The sequence below is a fragment of the Oryza glaberrima genome, chromosome 10 (genome assembly GCF_000147395.1).
Source record: "Oryza glaberrima chromosome 10, OglaRS2, whole genome shotgun sequence".
Classification (NCBI taxonomy): domain Eukaryota; kingdom Viridiplantae; phylum Streptophyta; class Magnoliopsida; order Poales; family Poaceae; genus Oryza; species Oryza glaberrima.
In genome coordinates this window covers 15,564,418-15,584,525 of record NC_068335.1, presented here as the reverse complement: position 1 = coordinate 15,584,525, position 20,108 = coordinate 15,564,418, and the positions used below count along the sequence as shown (strand labels likewise).

The following is a 20,108-nucleotide window of genomic DNA, read 5'->3' as shown; positions in this document are numbered from 1 at the left end:
GCAGGGGAGGTGCGGCAGCGGTGGCGGTGGGTCGGACGGCGTGGAGGCAGCCGGCCAGACCTTGCCTCCGTCAGATCTAGCGGCGTGGAGGCGGCTGCGACCCGGACAGCGAGGAGGCGGCGGCCCGGTGGGGGTGGGAGGGGCGGCGACCCGAACCTCGCCTCCGCCAGATCCGGGGGGCATGGAGGCGGCAGCGGTCTGGCGGGGGCAGGAGAGGTGGTGGCCTCGTCTCTTTCTCTCTTTGTGCGGCGGATGGCATGGTGGCGACGAAGGTTCATGTGTGTTCTTGGTTGAAAGTTTTGTTACGTGTGTTCTTGATGGAATGTTTTATGTGTGTTCTTGATGAATTTCGACTGGGATTTTTCTTGGGGTGGGTGGGGGCGGATGAAAAATCCCCACACAGATTTTTTTTGTAATTTTTTTCCATCGCTATTGCTAACCAAATCGGATTGCGTATGGACGAAAACACGTATGAAAATTAGATGCGACGAAAGGAAAAATACGAATATTTATATTATTATAGATTATAGATTTTGAATGGTTTTCTTGGGTCTATATTATTGCAACGAGCTACTTTTAGAGAAGTAACTCATATCCGGAGCCCCTCCGGGTCACCCGCGGGTTAATTCTGATCCCCAGCCCCATCCCCGGAAGTTTGCGGGCCCCACCCCTACTCACCCGCGGGTGAGAATTCTCCCCCGCCTCCACAAATTGCCACCCCGTCCCAACGGGAAAATTGCCACCCCTACCTATCAGAGTTGAGGTGTCACTGACGCCGAAGAAGAAGAGGAGTCCGCTAGAATTGGAGGAGAAGAAAACGATGCACAAATCTTGACACGATTCCAACGGTAAGATTTCTTTCACAAATTTACATCGAATGACACGTAGCAATTCCGTAAATTAAATATCTCACTTGCCGCACTGTTTGACCGTCCGAGCCGTGGCGTGGGCTATGCGATGCGATCGCGTGTCGGTGCTCAGCCATCTGCAGCACAGCACGGGCGTGGAAACGTAGAACGTGGGCGAGTGCGAGCGCGAGCGCGAGCGCGTGTGCGTGTAGTTGCAGAGGCTGGATCGGCAGCACAGTATCCATGACAGTTACATGGACGACGGCCAGGTCACACCACCCAACATAATATCTCAGACCAATCTGTCGTATATCGATTGGACATTTGTCAATTGCAGGAGTCTATTGCATCGTTGAAACAGTGCACTAGCTGCCGCCAATGCATCGATCGCCTGCATAATTGAGGCATAATTAAGGTCGGAGGCTATCTCCTGCTCGTGATATATGGTATACACATTCAATGTCAAGATGATACTATTACTATAGATGTTGACTTGTGAGATAATAGAAGGGTAAAAATTCATAGCAATGACTGTAATGTTAGTGATATTATGGTAGAAAATTATCACCTGGTGATATAGTGCATACTAGTTGATACACTGCGTTTTGCTGCGGGATTCATTCTAGAAATAGTAGATGTATATATTTAAATGATATAAAAATGATTTGAAGATAATGATATGACATTGCTTGTATATTGAGTTATAAAAATACAAAAAAAAAATTGTAAATGATATGTTATATTTATATGATATTAAATTACTCTAGATAATAATCGCTAGTTGGTGACGATGTGGCACACTTGCATGTGATTTAACATATTCCAGATAATATTTGCTAGTGGGTAACGATGTGACACACTTGCACGTTAAGTTTTATAAGTCAGTAAGCGTCAACTTTATAATAAGAAGATAAAATTAGTAGCTTTTTATATGCTCTAGATGGAGAGTGGAGACTGACCAAGCCGTAACTTGCTGAGCTGCTTTTAATTGGCCAAAGCTCCACTGTGCACAAAATTAATTTTTAAAACTTAATTTTAGCGTTGATTTTGATGTTTTCTAATCATAATTTATTTTTAATGTTAGTTTTAAGACACTAAAAATATATGACATAAATTATTTTTTACAACAATAAATGTTAACTTATAATCTAGAGTAATTTAAATGATGGGCAAGTTTTAGGGTTAGGGGGCGGGGAGCGGGCACGGCAGCCGCCGGTGAGGATGGTCGCACGGAGGGGTGTGAGCGTAGCGACCGCCGGCGAGGACGGTCGCAGAGGGGCGCGGATCTAGCCGAAGAGCTCATCGATGACAGGGGAAGGAGATGCCATGGCCGCCTCGCCTTCCCCGTCCTCTCGCCGCTCGCCGGCGCCGCCTCGTCCTCTCGCTGCCTTGCCTTCTCTCCGTGCTGGGGTGAGAGAGGAGGACGGAAATAGTGACAGGAGTGGCGTGGTTCAATTTAAAATTTTTTTTAGTGGCATCCAACCGATAACGCGAATAGTAGTGATATTTTTCTGATTTACCATATTTGTAATGGCATGGATCCAATTAATCCTAGTTTTATGTGACAATGACATGAGCATGCTGTGCTGTACTGTACTGCTTATTTATCGAACCAAATGAATTGGAATGCGAGGAAGTGCACTTGATTAGATACTCCATAAAAATTAACCACTCAACGCAACCAATGCAGGAGGTGGAGCCACAGCAAGATGAGATTAGCAGAATAATTAATTATTTGACACTCTTACGAGTGGTGAAAAATAATTTATCACTAGACCCACATGTCATAGATACATGAGAGTTCACATGTTATATACAATAAGTGATAAATAATTAATTGTCATATCTTAAAAGTAGAAAATAGTTAAATATCCCGAGATTATCAGTGCTCGCGACAAAATCTCTTTTCTCCTTGTCCGCCACTGTTACATTTTGTTTTGTGTGGTTTTCTGCAGAGAGGTTCTTGTCCCCGGCCGACGGTGCCTCATCTGCGTACATCGTTTCAGCCGTACCTATAGTCGCTGCACAATGTCCATCCTCGGCAGTACTAGGCACAAAACGTTTTTGGAGTATCCGATGATTGATAGACTGGTACACCTGAATCTTTGGGTACGATGGGCACGTGCTTGCTTGAATGCAGTCATCTCGATCGGATATGGTTTGGAATTTCGATTTACAGATATTTGATCCGTCGATTGACGGATTTGAGAGGGCAGGGCTCAATGTTATTGAGGATTTAATTGGCAGATGAAAGCATACTTCCGAAATTTCATATGGTTTTCTAGGAATTCAAATTTCAAAAAGTGATTTCGAGCAAACTTTAGTACCCCTCACAGACAGACACACACGCGAGAACGGCAATGAACTGTACGCAGTGACAGCGTGAAATCAAACAACCGGATGCCAATAATATGCCATCAAATCATCAATCACCTTCGCCGTAACAAAGCTAGCAGTACACGCAAGCTACTGGCTACTCACTCCAAAGCTAGCAGTACACGCAAGCTACTGGCTACTCACTCCGTTCTAAAAAAAAAATCTAATAATTGATGTGATATATTATAGTGCAACGAATTTAAACAGAGACATATCTAAATTTCTTGTATTAAGATATATTATATTCGATAATTGATTTTTTATGGAATGGGAGAGTACGCCTGAATTTTCAGCGATCACGACGTCCCTCCCTGGAATTTTAGCTTTGGCTAGACAAGTCAAATGTCATGACTTCACGAGATGATGACCTCCGTATCACGACTCACGCTGTCACGCACACGCCCCTCGCCCTCCAAACTCCACGGCGAGGATCGGAGTCGACACGGCCCTCTCGCGGCGCACCCTCGCGGGCGCAAAAGCGCCAATGCGCGCGCGACATCACGCGAGCTCCTTTCCATAATAACTCCACAACGTTTTCACCCCAGTGCTGCAACGCCGCGCGCACCATCTTCCGATCTGTTTGCCCCGGTTTACCTGCTTCTAGTTTCCTACTAGTTGTGGAAACTGGAAAATGACTGTGCCGGCTATCTAATTGTCTGTATATATATGAGTATGGTACCTCCGTTAACGTGATACGGGCTTTTTTCCGTCAATGTGCCAAAACTTGTTTAATTTCTTAAGCGTTCGAATGTTCTTTTATGTTTTTCTAGCACTGTTTATGTTTTGTAACATAAAAATATGTTTTACTTTACTCCATATATATATGAATCAAACTTGTGACTATTTCGTGTATAACGGCCAATGTTGAAAGCTATAGTTTAAGTTAATGTCAAGGTATGGTTGTTCAATTGAAAAGCAGCGTGAACATATTTGATTTATATAATTCTATATATTTAATTTCTAAGAAGGACGTACATAATATCATAATGTACTCCTTTGTTTTTTCTACTTTTAACGCAGTTGATTTTTTAACTATGTTTAATCATTCGTCTTATTTAAAAATTTTATGTAAATATGTAAATATATATATATACTCATGCTTATAGTGTAACGATAGAAAAACAACAAAAATAAATAATAATAATAATAATAATAATAATAATAATAATATTATTATTATTATTATTATTATTATTATTATTATGGTTTTGCTATTTGTTTCAAAGAACCCAGATTTCATTATTATCTATGACTATTTTCATATAAATTCCCAATAGTTGACTCAAAATACGCGATCCTCTTGCCTATTTTACCATTTTTCTCAATTTTGCACCACACTATTACACATCCAAACTAATAACGACGTGCTAATCGGTTAATACATACATAAATAATCAAATTTCAATAAACGATTCTTGTTAAAAAGCAACTAGTATTTATAAATACTAAAAATATCCCAATATATTTCTTTTGTAATTATAATGATAGATATATTAGCTAAATGAACCATATAAAATTTGTACATGGGGTTTTATGAAACAGTTTACCTTAAAACGTGGGGTTTCTAAAAAAATCATAAAATCTGATTTTTTACGCTACGGATATCCCAAAACCTATGCGAAATCTATTATATTATTAAAGGAATAGAAAAAGGAGCCTCCACGTTCGCTCTCATTGTCTAGAAATTCTCACATTAATCGGAGAAAAACAAAAACAGAGTCCATATAGAAATACAATTTAGAAAATAGCTGAAATTCGAAATTAAAAAATAATGAATATTAGAAGAGGAGACTAGAGTCCATATAGAAATACAATTAGGAAATAACTGAAATTCAGAATTAAAAAAATAAGGAATATTAGAAGTAGAGTATAGAATCCATATAGAAATACAATTAAAAAATAACTGAAATTCAGAATTAAAAATAAGGAATATTAGAAGAGGAGACTAGAGTCCATATAGAAATACAATTTAGAAATAGTTGAAATTCATAATTAAAAAATAAGGAATATTAGAAGTAGAGTATAGAGTTTATATAGAAATATAATTAGGAAATAATAAAATTTTGGAATTAAAAATAAGGAATATTAGAAGTAGAGTATAGAGTCCATATAGAAATATAATTAAGAAAAAAAAAGAAATTCGGAATTAAAAAATAAGGAATATTATAAGTAGAGTATAGGGTCCATATAGGAATTTCAAACTAACTACAATTTGGAATAAACATAATAAAATTAAAAGTAGAGTTTAGAGTCCGTATAAAAATATAATTTACAAATAACTAAAATTCAAAATTAAGAAAAACATGTGAAGAAATTTTAAAGTCAATATAGCAATACAATTTAAAAGTAACTTAAATTCGAAATTAAAAATTAAAGAATGAAAGATGAGTTTAGAGTCCATATAGAAATACAATTAGAAATAATAAAAATTTAGAAATAAAAATAAATAATATTGGAAGAAGAGTATAGAGTCTATGTAGAAATACAATTTATAAAAAAATTGGAATTAAAAAAATATTAAAAGACGAGTCTAGAGTCCATATAGGAATATATATAATTTACAAATAACTAAAATTTGATATTAAAAATAATTAATAACTAACACGTATATAAAATGCAATATGAATATTACGCATTAGTAGTTTTGTAAAGTTATTGTAAAATTTAAAATTATGTTGTCATTTTAATATATTTGAATAATATGATGAGAAAACATATATGCTATTATATGAGAGAAAATATAGTGATGCTAGCCGTGCAATCTACGCGGACCACCATGCTAGTTCATGAAAAAAAAAACAGAGGGAATCCGTATACTTACGAATCCACATGATTTCGATTGGTACCACACAAGTACACAACAGCCTTACATCACCCACAATAATGCTGCCCACCGCTACAAAAACGGCAGCACACCACCATAGTCCACGTACGCCGCGCTACTAGCTCTCTCTGCTCGCAGCATCTCACACGCACGACACGCACGTACACCGTGTGCGTTCTCGAGTTCTCCCGCGCACAGCGCAGAGAGATCGATATGGGGCAGCAGCCGCAGGACGCCGTGGCAGCGAACGGCAACGGCGGCGGCAAGCGGCCGCACGCGGTGGTGATCCCGTACCCGCTGCAGGGCCACGTGATCCCGGCGGTGCACCTGGCGCTCCGGCTCGCCGCCCGTGGCTTCGCCGTCACCTTCGTCAACACCGAGTCGGTGCACCGCCAGATCACCTCGAGCGGCGGCCGCCATGGCGGCGGCGGCGGCGACGACATCTTCGCCGGCGCGGGCGGCGGCGCGATCAGGTACGAGCTGGTGAGCGACGGGTTCCCGCTGGGGTTCGACCGGTCGCTGAACCACGACCAGTACATGGAGGGCGTCCTCCACGTGCTCCCCGCGCACGTCGACGAGCTGCTGCGCCGCGTCGTCGGCGACGGCGACGACGCGGCCGCCACGTGCCTCGTCGCCGACACCTTCTTCGTGTGGCCGGCGACGCTCGCCAGGAAGCTCGGCGTGCCGTACGTCTCGTTCTGGACGGAGCCGGCGATCATCTTCAGCCTCTACTACCACATGGACCTGCTCACCAAGAACGGCCACTTCAACTGCAAAGGTATAAAACCAAATAAGTTACTCCCTCAGCCTCTAAATATTTGAAGCCGTTTGATTTTTTTAAGCACGTTTAACCATTCGTCTTACTTAAAATTTTTTAAAAATTTTATAAAACTATATATATAAATAAAAGTATATTTAACAATAAATCAAATGATAGAAAAAGAATTAATAATTACTTAAATTTTTTTAATAAAATGAATGATCAAACATATTTAAAAAAATCAACGGTATCAAATATTTAGAGATTTTTACTCTCACGCAACGATCTTCACAGTATATACTACCGCTGTTCTAAAATAAGTATAATTGAAACACTAACAAAAAAAGTACCAAAAAATAGAAAGAAAAGAAAAACAAAAGAGCTTCGACGAGACGACGACTCAAGCTTGAAAGCTTGAGCTAGAACAGACATCACAAACTGAGAAGTTAGAATGGAAACTGAGAATAGTCAAGGAAAGCTGACGGGTTATCTACTTAATTATAAAACAAATAAATATTATATGTTGTAAGCCTAATAAATACTCCATCTATTTATAACCATTTCAAGTTATAAGATATCTTGACTTTAGTTAAAGTCAAACTGCTTTAAGTTTAACTAAGTTTGTAGAAAAAATAGCAACATTTTTAACCCAAGATAAATTTATTATGAAAATATATTCAATTATTGATTTGATGAAACTAATTTAGTATTATAAATATTACTATATTTTTCTATAATCTTAGTCAAACCTAAAACAATTTGACCAAAATCAAAACGTTTTATAACCTAAAACGGTGGGAGTAACTTGGACAAGTATACGGTTGAAGAAAGTTTTTAAATAACACATTTTAAAAGTATGGAACAAGTAATATGTGAAAACAATTTGATAGATAAACTGAAAATAACGGAGCCAATTAAGTTGGCTATGGCTTTGTTTGTTAGTATTAGTTGGGATCCTTTTCCTTCCGCATGAAAAATAAGGTACTAGCTCATTAGCTCATGATTAGTTTGTATTAGCCTAATTGTTTCGCTTATTTATGAAATAAGCCAAACATCATATTTGCAAACAAACAATAATTTATAAATAAAACTTTTGTATAAGTGTTCTTTGTGATCTAAACGCAAAGGCTGAAAAATAAACTTCAATGAAAAACCCGAAAATCAGCTCTACATTTAAGGTTGAAAATTCAAATTTTGTTTCATAAGTATAAGCATAAGCGAAAAGATGAGGTCTAACTTAAAAAATATTTTTTTTTCAAAATACAACGTTCCGAACGTTTAACTCAAACTGAAGGCAGAAACTAGACAGAAACTGTGTAGAACCACAAAAGTCACTTGGTTTTCGAGGCTCGATCTAGAACGGGAAGTCTCGAAGCAGAGAAGATAAATCAAAGCCTGACGAAAGCGTCACCCCAATCAGGCGGAGACAGGCCCATGTCACGCCATGCCAAGCCAATGCCATTTGCCATCACTGACTCACTGTAGCTAGTCGTCGTCCATATCGCTCTCGATCGCCCACCCGCCCAGCCCTGCAGGATCGGTGCGTGCGCACAGCTCCAGCTCTCGCCGCGCTCTCGCGTCCGTTGGACACACGGCCACGAGGGGCACGCTTCACCAGAAATTCGGAACGAGCCAATGGAGGGCTCGCGGCAGGCGGCGATGGAGAAGCATATTGTGTGTTGGCAAAGTGCAGGATAGGAACCCATCCCTCTACACGTAAATCAGAGCAATCTTTTAACACATAATTAATTAAGTATCAGCTATTTTTTTTAAAAAAATGATTAATTTAATTTTTTAAGCAACTTTTGCATCGAATTTTTTTAAAAAAACAACCCGTTTAATAGTTTGAAAAGCATGCGCACGGAAAACGAAGGAGAAGGGTTGCAAACAGCCATGTCGGCTCGTGTGTACTTGCTTGTACTGTATCTCTGAACGGAATCTATCGCGGAGAGATGCGGCCACGCAGGAGACGACGTCGTCAGTGGTGTGGTAGAGCCAAGGGCAGCAGTGGTAAACACGGTGGGTGGTTATTGTAAAACGCTGTTTAATTTTCAGTCCCTACTAAAACAGAGAAGTTCAATCGAACCCACACACTCGTCAACAAGCTTTGATTAGACGTACGGGTCACCGGGGTGATCACCCGGTCGGGGATGGGTTCACCGGCAAGGCATGGTGGCTGCAGGGTGAGCTGGGGCGGCGAACGAGGCGGCCAAGGGAGGAACACGACGAGCCAGGAGGTACTGGTAATTATTTGTCTTTCGAGAGTCTGGTTATAAAATTACATGTCGATGATTGGGACCGGTGGAAAAACAAATAATATGGGGTTATTTTATAAATAATGAAGTGAAAACATCCCGGCCTACCATGTTTAATTCATAAATATTATAGCACGTAATCATAACCAAGGATGAGAGATGCCTTTGTATCGCAACCATATTTCCATATAACTGTTTTTCCCATTTTCATAGATCTATTTCTTCGTGTCTTTCTCTCTTAGCCGCTCCGTCCTCCTCCTCCCTCCCTTCCCCGATTTTTCCACACGCATCAATCCTCGATGCTGATAGTATCCCCTATATTCTTTCTCTCACCAGCGATAGTATGGAAGTTGATGAGGTCATGGGGTCATCGGAGTCCGAAAAGTCAGCAAGAAGGGATGCGGTTACAGTGGCAAGGTTGATGTTATCGTAGTTGAGAAGGAAGAAGAGGGAGGATGCGGGGGCTAAGATGAGGTCTGGGCTGGGCATCAGCGATAAGGCACAGGTTGTTGTTCTCAGCATGAGGGGTGCTCACAAAGTGATTCATGCGGGCTTGAGGTTATCGCATCGTGCTCCTTGCCGGCTCATCACGTTGCTCATTTGCATTGTGTGTATGTACGCCATCCTCGGCTGATACCGTAGGTACCATATATGCCAAGTATCACGACATGAGGAAGGAATGCACGTCGTCGTCGCCTAGGTAGTGAACCACCTACCGTTGGCTCCTGCTCTCCTCTATGTGCTCCCTCCTTCCCTACTGTTGATGTGGCTGGCGAGGCAAGGAGCTAGGGAGTACAAAAGTTCACTCATGCGTGGAAGCTCGGTCGGATAGGTAAGAAAAGAAAGGGGGTCACTAAAGTATTCGGTCCCCTAGTCATCCTCATTTTAATTAGGTTGTTAAATACAATATTACCCTATAAAGTACTTGCATATAAGATATAATTTGAGTTTTATAAAAAAAACAACATAATTTTAATTTCTACAAAGCGGTAAAAACCAATACAGTGCAGATGCTCTTGTTAAAAATTTGTCTTTTAGTGTTAGCGTTCACTCGTACGAGCCAGTATCGAAATAAGTGGGATACAACTACAAGTAGGTGGATCCAAATCACAAGCCACATAAAACCACTCTCCGTAGAAACTTTGCAAAAAATAACATTGGAAAAAGAAAAGCTGAAATGATTCACTGTACATGCAAAAACAAAACTAGAATCATTGTCACGTTCAAATCATTCTATTTTCCATGGGGTGGCAGACATGGACCGAGGGCCCAAACTAGAATCATTTTATTTTACCGAGCTCATAATAACGTCAAGAAGTGACCTACCGGTCGTTCAAATCATTGTCACGTTGCCTCACTCCGCTGGACTTTTGTTCTGCATGAATATAAACAAACGTATGTAGGCTGTAGCAGCCGCAGAAAAAATAATGGGCCTGTTTGATAGAGATTTGCTGCGGCTGTACAACGCAACAGCTACAGTATAGCAGTAGAAATTACACCGCTTGTACTGTTGAGGCAGTGCAGCCATCGCCGTAGCCGGCTGAAGTGTCCAGCTGACGAACAGACCCAATAGTACTCTTCTCTCCTCTTCTCGCTTAAAGAGAGTTCCACGGATTGCCCTATAATAAGCTAAAGTAAAAGTCAAAACTTAAATTTTTAAATGATTTTAGCGTAGAAATGATTTTAGCGTAGTTTCTTTTAAGTGTTGGCCTTTTAATCGTCAAAAGAGAGCACACACGCACACGCGCGGACGCGCAAGTATATATATGCATATATACACACACAAATTTTTACATATAAATTAGTTTTTATTTTTTAATAAGCTAAAATAACTTATTAGAAAATGTGATGTGAGCAACCGATCATACCGAAAGACTTCAGGCCTGTTTACTTTGATGCCAAAAAAAACCTTGCCAAAATTTTAGCAGGATTTCTTACATAGTTACTAAAATTTGACAGCAAACTAAATATAGCCACTTTTTTAACAACTTAGTGATAAGGCCCTTCAGTGCCTGACGAGCGAGAGGCTGATTAATCAACGGAGAAACGAAAAAGAATGGTGACTAAACGTTGCAAGTAGCTGCCGCTGGGGCTAGACTGCTCCAGAAGATACCGAAGAAGTGTTTAGCCTCTCAGGTCTTTAGAGTTGTCACGAGAAGTCGTAGCTAGCTTACACTTCCATTTTATATTATAATAAGTCGTTAGAATATTTTTAATCAAAATTATTTAGATTTAAACAAGTTTATAAAAAATAGCAACATTTAATATTAAATATATTTAATAATATGTTTGTATTATATTGAAAATGATAGTATATTTTTATTAAACGGATGGAGTGTGTGTCTCTCTCTCTCTCTCTATATATATATATATATATATATATATATATATATATATATATATATATATATATATATATATATATATATATATATATATATATATATATATATATATATATATATGTGGTAAGCCTATTCTATACCCCTCCCTATCCAACCCAACCCAGCGGACATCACCTCCCGCCGTCCCGCACAGCCCACTCCAGGCGCGCGCGTGCGACGAGGGCGACGCCGCTAGGGCCCGCCTCCCTCCCAGCGCGTGGGAACCAAGGCACGCCGCCGCCTAGGCCTCCCTCCTCTCCGCGCTTCCCTCATGTCCCTCAATCTCTCGCATCTCCTCATCCTCTCGATCTCTCTGCTCTCTCGATTCTATCTATTCTTTGTAGATTCTCTTCTCCTGATCTCTCTCTACGCTCTAGCTTCTCTTATTTTGAGAAAAAGAATGGAAAAATTGACTACCAGTAGGCTTCTCCCGATCTCCCTCTGATGTACTGTTCTATGTCTTTTTTCTTCAGAGAATAAAAAAAGAAAAATTGACAACCAATAGGATTTAAACACTAGAACTTTAACTACAAATCACCAGAAGTACTAACCACTGGACTACACCTCCCATTTAAGCTCTATGTGTTGGAACCACGACCACATATTCCTTATTGTTCATAAAACTCATAATTAATTATTTACACCTGCATATTACTTACAATTCTACTATGCATTACTGCATACCCGTAGTAACACTACGAAACAAATATAGTAACAATAAATCTATTGTAGTAACAGAGTAAATACAGCAACAATAAACCTATTGCACAATAAATCAATCTGCTTATATCCATATTACTGCATGGTTCTTCTTGTGTTACTACAATTCGCAATAGGTGTTACTGCAGGTGGTTGACATGCAGTAACAAAACTACAGTAATATGAGTGAATATTGTCTTACTACAAAACATAATGCATGCCACTTCATGTACTATTTTTTAAAACCGCTTGCACAATGATGATATGTTCTAGTAGAAACATTATCACATAAGTACAGTAACACGTCCAGTTACTGCAAAAACAGATAGGACGCTTTGACAGTAACATCGTGGTGAAATTATAGTAAACTAGGAATCAAAACAAAAAAATATATGGGTTAATGTCTCACATGCTAAATATATTTGTTACTACACAAAAGTGGGGTTTTACTGCAAAGGCAGGTACACGTTACCACATGTTTATGCAGTAACACTATCCAAAAAATGTAGTAAAACACAGTTACTGCAAAAAATTATAATTTTTACTGCACTTTTACAGTAACGATACGATGGGATTGTACTAACGTGCAACTAACAGTAGTAAGAAGTCTACTAGTGGAGAGTCAAATTCTAAAAAAGCCCAAATTTGAAGTACAATATCTCTCACGTGATGTACTATTTTTTAAAATCGTTTGCACCATGATGCTAGAAAAAAACGCTTATCAAAAGTAGATCCATCATGACTATATTTTAACAATATTTGAGCGCTGTTACTACACATAAAACGTAGTGTTACTGCACGTTGACCGTCACGTTACTGCACCGTTCCGCGAGACAGAGCTGAGAAGAGGTGGGTGGTGGGAGGAGTTAGCAGGGGGTATAGAATAGTTTTTCTACATATACATACATGCATGCATGCATGCATGCATGCATGTATGTATGTATTTATGTATGTATGTATGTATATGTAGTAAATCTATTCTACACCCCTCCCCTAGAATAACTATTCTACACCCCCCTCCCTCCCATGGGCCAATCCCACCTCCCCCACCCTTCCTAGGGCCCAAATCCCCCCTCCCACCTCAGTCAAAGGCTGGTCAAAGCCCCCTCCCGCCAGTCAGACCTCGGTCAAACCGCCCATTGACTCCCTCCCCCGCCCACCACTTTGCTGTTCACGTCTCGCAGAAATTCCGCAGTAACATAACGATCATCGTGTAGTAACATGACAACTTTCTCGCAGTAACAACATCGAAAAATAGTCATGACGGATCTAGTTTTGTTAAGCACTTTTTTACGAACATCATAGTGCAGACGGATTAGAAAAATACTATATAACGTGAGAGATATTGCTCTCTAAAGATTGAGATTTACTATTTTTTAGTTCTCGTCTCGCTAGAACGACATAGTAACACGACGATCAATGTGCAGTAACACGATTACTTTCCGCAGTAACAACGTTATAAAATAGTCATGATAGATCTAGTTTCGTTAAGCATTTTTGTCTTGATCGTCCTTGTGTGTGCAATGAAAAATATTGTTAGCATGTTGTGCTAACTTATAGCGATGTGCCTCTCCCAAACCGAACCTCAATCAATGGAGTACTTTTCTTTGGATATCATGGTGGAAACGGATTTAAAAAACAATATGTAACATGAGAGATATTGTTCTCCAAATATTAAGATTTTAAAGTTTTAACTCTGCACCAGCACTAGCACCGTAGCAGTATTACTTTCCACCACAATGTCAGGGTTATGGATACCACATATCTAATAGTAGTTGACTAAATCTCGGCAGGATCCACCACATACCATGTCTTATACGGAAATTGACCTCGAGGGAGTTCCGGATAAGGAAAGACAACCAGTTCTACATGGAAATGACAAGGACTACTCGGATTGTATCCATATTGGTTTCCCTAGTTCTACTTGGACAAGGGGACACCTATGGATATAAATACAAGCCCCCCTAGGAGGACAGGGGGACACCCATCATGAGACGATCAACACGGTCAACACCCACCATGAAGGGATCAACACCCAACACAATCGACATAAAAGCCATAACATAGAAGCCTACATTCACCAAGACACGCTGCCGGATATCGACTTCAGGGATAAGCACGGCTAGTACCCTACGGTGTCTCCGGATACTGTCAGGAGAGACGAAAGCGCTATCTCTGATCTCGCCGGGCACGGATTCGAGGAGGAAGGCTACCCTGTTGTCGACTACGAGTCAGATCGTCAGACCGCCATGTCGACAACAGTTAGATGGGATACCCCAAATATTGTACTGGTGTGATTATCATGAATAAGAGCAATACCGGCTTCGGCCAAAAGGATGTAGGGTTATTACCTGACAATTCAGGGGCCCGAACCTGTATAAAAATCTCTGTCTCCATCTCTTTTACCTCAGTCTCGCGTATATCCTAGCACCAACGATCCCCATACTGTCCAAATACCATAGTCGTGACATCAAACGTCGACACACATGTTCTCCATTACTACAATTCCACATGATGTTACTACCGAAATTGTAGTAACAACTATCCAAAGTGCAGTAACAACCCATAAAATTTGCAGTAACACGATATGTTACTACATTTCAGCGATGATGTTACTATCGAAATATAATAACAAATTATGACTTCCACATATTTGTTCTACCGTGGTAGCAACAAAGATTATAATGTCACCATACTCATTTCTCATAAATATACAAACAATAATTTTCAAAACACACAGTGTTATACGGTTAGTTGGTTAAAATACTAGCTATAAACTATAAGGTTATAAGGTTACAGATGAGTCTTGATTTTATCAATTTAATTTTTATAGTTTTTTACATATGAAATTGGTTTTCTTGAAGAAAAAATGAAGAGAAAGGGAGCAGTACAACCGTGCATGGATGAAGAGAAAAAAAAAGTAAAATCATAGAGGGAGGAAGGGGATCATGAGGGGGAAGGAGGGAGAGATCCAGAGGATGTGAGGGGCTGCCGGGAGGTGGAAAAACGGAGAGGGAGAGAGGGAGGGGATCGTGATGGGGGAGAGAGAAGGGGAGAGGAGCCGCTAGGAGGGAGCGACAGAGATAGATCTGGGGAGGCTGAGGCGCGTGCGGGAGGTGAGGGGGAAGGACGCATGCGCAAGGGGAGAGGGGGAAGGGCGCGCGCAGGGAAGGAGGGGTGGGCCTGCTTGGGATAGGGGAGTGGAGGGAGGGGGTGTAGAATATTTATTCTAAGGGAGGGGTGTACGATAGAGCTACTATATATATATATGTGGGTGTGTGTATGTATGTTTATCTTTTATGGTTTTTTTGGAACATGGGAGTAGGGCTGTCAAAAAAGCTCGAGGCTCGCGAGCTGCTTGAGCTCGGCTCGTCCTAGACTCGATTCAAGCTTGGCTCGAGGTCTAGACGACCCGAGCCCGAGCCTCTCTCCAAGCTCGCGAGCTTTGTCGAGCCGAGCTCGAGCTTCCAACGAGTTTAGTAATATATGATTTTTGTTGTTATTTAATAAATTAGGAGATCAAATATGTTATTTGTATGTCTTATATTGACATCATATATTTATTTTATTCTTTTTTCCTCTTCTATTAATATGATGAACTAGAAATTAATTTTTTTTAAAACATTATCTTTGAAACATATATTGTTTTACTTAAAAATCGAGCTCGGTAGTCGAGCTTGAGCTTGGTCAAGCCCGAGCCGAGCCTATCGAAAAGCTCAAATATTTTATAGGCTGAGCTCGGCTCGTTGACAGCCCTACATGGGAGGTTCCTTTTTATTTTTCCGCTTATACGAGAGATACACGTCGACACAGGACTAGCTACTGCCCCCACGACTGCACCATTAAAACCCTCACTTATGCTGTATTCGGAACGTGGTAGTGGGAACTATTCCCACACGCACATGAAATAGAGTAACTCATTAGCATATAATTAATTAAGTATTAGTTGTTTGTAAATGGATTAAAATGATTTTTAAAGAAACTTTCGTATAGAAAACTTATGTGAAAACACATCATTTAGCAGTTTGAAATGCGTGCGTATGAAAAAAAAGAGGGAGACGAGTTGAGAAAGAAGGGGAAGAAGACAACCTTAGAGCATGCATCTCCAATGTGAAGATAAAACCAATTTTAAAGCGGAGAAACCAAATGATGTATTTTACGATAGTCGATGCGTGATTGTTAGAGGGAGAAAAATGGAACCTCAAAGTGAAATCTAACTTAGGCGAGTAAAGAAGTAAAAAAAATGGTTTGTTGTACATAATTGGCATATGCATGAAGCTAGGACGGACACGATTAGCGGATTCTTTTTACGTGGATTCCATAAATTGATTTTCACGTTGGAGCGATCGAACCGAATTTTGTATGACTTGATTGACTTCTGTCTATTACACTGGTCGAACCAACGCTGGAGGTGCGGAGGTGCCCTTAAGAGAAGAATAGTTTACTACTCCACACGTGTATGTTATTATGTGTTTCTTAGATGTTTTTAATTACTCGATGCATTAGAACATTGCAAAATTCCGGTAAAATTCCCATGATAGTGGGCTTGATTAAGCTCCTAGCCAAAACTACTTACTCCCTCCGTACCGAAATAATTATAATTCTAAATTGTTTAGCATATATTAAGGTTTGAGAAAAAAAAACTATAGTACCCCTTATTAAATGATGTATAGGTAAGAGTATGAGGGTAGTTGAGGGTAAAATAGGGAGAATTTTGAATGAGAAGTGATTAATGATATCATTAGTACTTTATCGTGGCAACTATTTTAGGATAAATTTAAATTCTAAAAATACAATTATTATGGGATAGAGATAGTAATTTGTAGTTATGTGAAAAACCAAACTCTCTTTCTCTCATATTCACCAAGATTATCCAATATCTATCCATCAATGTCAATGGCAAGAACAACCTAATTAACAAACAGATTAGCTGCCGGCCGGCGGCTAAAGCGAAAATATATAACAAAACCTATTAGGGTAAATTAAGGTTCTCAATCGCCGCCTTTGACACGATCACGAGGTTATCAGTTGGTGTGTCCACATATAGTGATGTCAGATGTCACTCGCTGGATCATATAAATTCCGAAAGTGGATTAAATACTCGAGAGGATATCTTCTTGTTATTTACATATCATTTAAATGAGTTAAAAAAATTAAAAAAATAAATATATAGTTTAATATGTGATAGATCATTCACAAACATACATGTTTCAATAAAAAACAAATTAACATATATTCACAAGTAGATTTGTTTTTCATTGTAACTTATAGAATAGAAGTTAAATTTTATCTTACATGCTTGTGTAGTATTTATCACATATTAATATATCTTATTTTTTTTAGTTTTTTCATAACCATTTAGATATATAGAGGATGTCTCTTCGTGAGTTTAGAATAGTTCTGTATAAATTCTTTTTGAACGAATAGTTCCCTATAAATTCCACTAGCTTAGTAGCAGAGTAAACCAGTGATAGAGCGGACGAAAGAATCATAGGATTGGTTGGTTGATTAGCTGCTAGCGCTACTAGCTTGGCGATCGGTAATGGGGGAAGAGGTTGCTGCCACCGCCGCCGCCGCCGCCGACGGCGGCAGCAAGCCGCACGCGGTGGTGGTGACGTACCCGCTGCAGGGCCACGTGAACCCGGCGGTGCACCTGGCGCTGCGGCTGGCGGCGCGGGGGTTCGCCGTCACGTTCGTCAGCACGGAGTCCGTCCACGAGCAGACGGCGCGCGCGCTCGGCGTCGCCGATCCGTCCGGCTACGACGTCTTCGCCGCGGCGCGCGCCGCCGCCGCGAAAGGGGGCGGCGGCGGCGAGACGGTGGCGGCCGCCATGGACGTGCGGTACGAGGTGGTGAGCGACGGCCTCCCCGTGGGGTTCGACCGGTCGCTGAACCACGACGACTTCATGGGGTCGCTGCTCCACGCGTTCGGCGCGCACGTCGAGGCGCTGCTCTGCCGCGTCGTCGTCGACGCGGCGGCGACGTTCCTCGTCGCCGACACCTTCTTCGTCTGGCCGGCGACGCTCTCCAAGAAGCTCGGGATCCCCTACGTCTCCTTCTGGACCGAGCCGGCGCTCATCTTCAACCTCTACTACCACATCAACCTCCTCACCGAGCACGGTCACTTCCGTTGCAACGGTACACGAACACGAGCACTTGGCACTTACACAAGCCATCTTAGGTCTTGCCAAAAGAGCTTACGATATAGTTGCAGTTTCGTGCAGAATCTCTAGCTTTCTCAAATAGTTTAGATTTTAATTCAAATAGAATTCATAATTTTAAAATCTAAAAATTAAACTATAAATCAGAAGTAAAAAAAATACAATATTACTAATTCTCGAAAGTTCAAAAAATATTAATTCTCAGAATCTGACTACCAAATAGTTGTGATTCTCATCATTTTAATCTTCTCAGTCACATTTCTCATTTTCGTGAATTGGTCGGTGTATGTAATTCAACTCTTTCACATTTTTCGTGATGCGAAACGAAGATCCTTGCAACTGTTTCACATTTTTCGTCATGCGAAACGAAGATCCTTGCAAGTACTTCCTTCGTTTTAGGTTATAGGATTTTCTTATGACTTGAAATGGAGGTAGTAAGTAATTTTATTTTACGAGTTGTTTTAATTTGTTGGGGGAATGTGTGGTGGTGGGTGCATGTAGAGCCGAGGAAGGACACGATCACGTACGTGCCGGGGGTGGAGGCGATCGAGCCGGGGGAGCTGATGTCGTACCTGCAGGACACGGACACGACGACGGTGGTGCACCGCATCATCTTCAGGGCGTTCGAGGAGGCCCGCGGCGCCGACTACGTGGTGTGCAACACGGTGGAGGAGCTGGAGCCGTCCACCATCGCCGCTCTCCGCCGCGAGCGGCCGTTCTACGCCGTCGGCCCCATCCTCCCCGCCGGCTTCGCCCGCAGCGCCGTCGCCACCTCCATGTGGGCGGAGTCCGACTGCTCCCGGTGGCTCGCCGCGCAGCCGTCGCGCTCCGTGCTCTACGTCTCCTTCGGCAGCTACGCCCACGTCACGCGCCGCGAGCTCCACGAGATCGCCCGCGGCGTGCTCGCCAGCGGCGCCCGGTTCCTGTGGGTGATGCGGCCGGACATCGTCAGCTCCGACGACCCCGACCCGCTCCCCGAAGGCTTCGCCGCCGCCGCCGCCGCCGACGGCCGCGGCGTGGTGGTGCCGTGGTGCTGCCAGGTGGAGGTGCTCGCCCACCCCGCCGTCGCCGCCTTCCTCACGCACTGCGGCTGGAACTCCATCCTGGAGAGCGCGTGGGCCGGGGTGCCGATGCTGTGCTTCCCGCTGCTCACCGACCAGTTCACCAACCGCCGCCTCGTCGTGCGGGAGTGGCGCGCCGGCGTGGCCGTCGGCGACCGCGGCGCCGTGGACGCCGGCGAGGTGAGGGCGAAGATCGAGGGGGTGATGCGCGGGGAGGAAGGGGAGGTGCTCCGGGAGCAGGTGGGCAAGATGCGGGCCACGCTGCACGCCGCCGTCGCGCCCGGCGGCTCGTCGCGCCGCGGCTTCGACGAGCTCGTCGACGAGCTGAAGCGCCGCTGCGGCGGCGGCGGCCGCCATTGACCCGGCAAGTCAAAGCACATGTACACGTCATTGATACACCGCCATATGCCACGCGTCTCGTAACGTGTCAACCTCTTGTACACTCGTACTAGTAGTATTATCGTTCTCGTACGTACACACACGTACAAGTCCTAGATTGTAGCCACTGTGCCAGTGACGTGCAGCAGATGTGTCTATGTAGAAGCTACTGTAATTTGGGGATTTGCTGGCAGAATCACCCAAATGTTTGCGAGAACGGTTGTGTTTCCGTTCAAACTAAGTTTGAAGCGATGTGTTTGTGTGTTGAAATAAAAAACACATTTGAATTTTTTTCTTTTGGTTACAAGGTGTTTAAACATTTTTGGGCTCCTTTTGTACTTCTATCTAAGCCCAGCATGTAAT

At 42.0% G+C, this 20,108-nt stretch overlaps 1 protein-coding gene across 1 annotated transcript; it reads left to right on the top strand.

Annotated features, from left to right (window-relative positions):
• The first annotated feature begins 6,114 nt into the window (after positions 1 to 6,114).
• On the top strand, positions 6,115 to 20,038 carry LOC127753124 (UDP-glycosyltransferase 86A1). The gene is made up of 2 exons (XM_052278596.1): positions 6,115 to 6,826; positions 18,808 to 20,038. The coding sequence occupies exons 1-2, from the start codon at positions 6,262 to 6,264 to the stop codon at positions 19,725 to 19,727; spliced, it is 1,485 nt and encodes a 494-aa protein (XP_052134556.1). The 5' UTR covers positions 6,115 to 6,261; the 3' UTR covers positions 19,728 to 20,038.
• The last annotated feature ends 70 nt before the right edge of the window (positions 20,039 to 20,108 follow it).

What these genes read in the sequence shown, in the direction of transcription:
- LOC127753124 (XM_052278596.1), top strand. Translation starts at nt 6,262, where the DNA reads ATGGGGCAGCAGCCGCAGGACGCCGTGGCAGCGAACGGCAACGGCGGC. An exon ending in CGGCCACTTCAACTGCAAAG is followed by an intron (nt 6,827 to 18,807) that starts GTATAAAACCAA and finishes GGGTGCATGTAG; the next exon opens with AGCCGAGGAAGGACACGATC.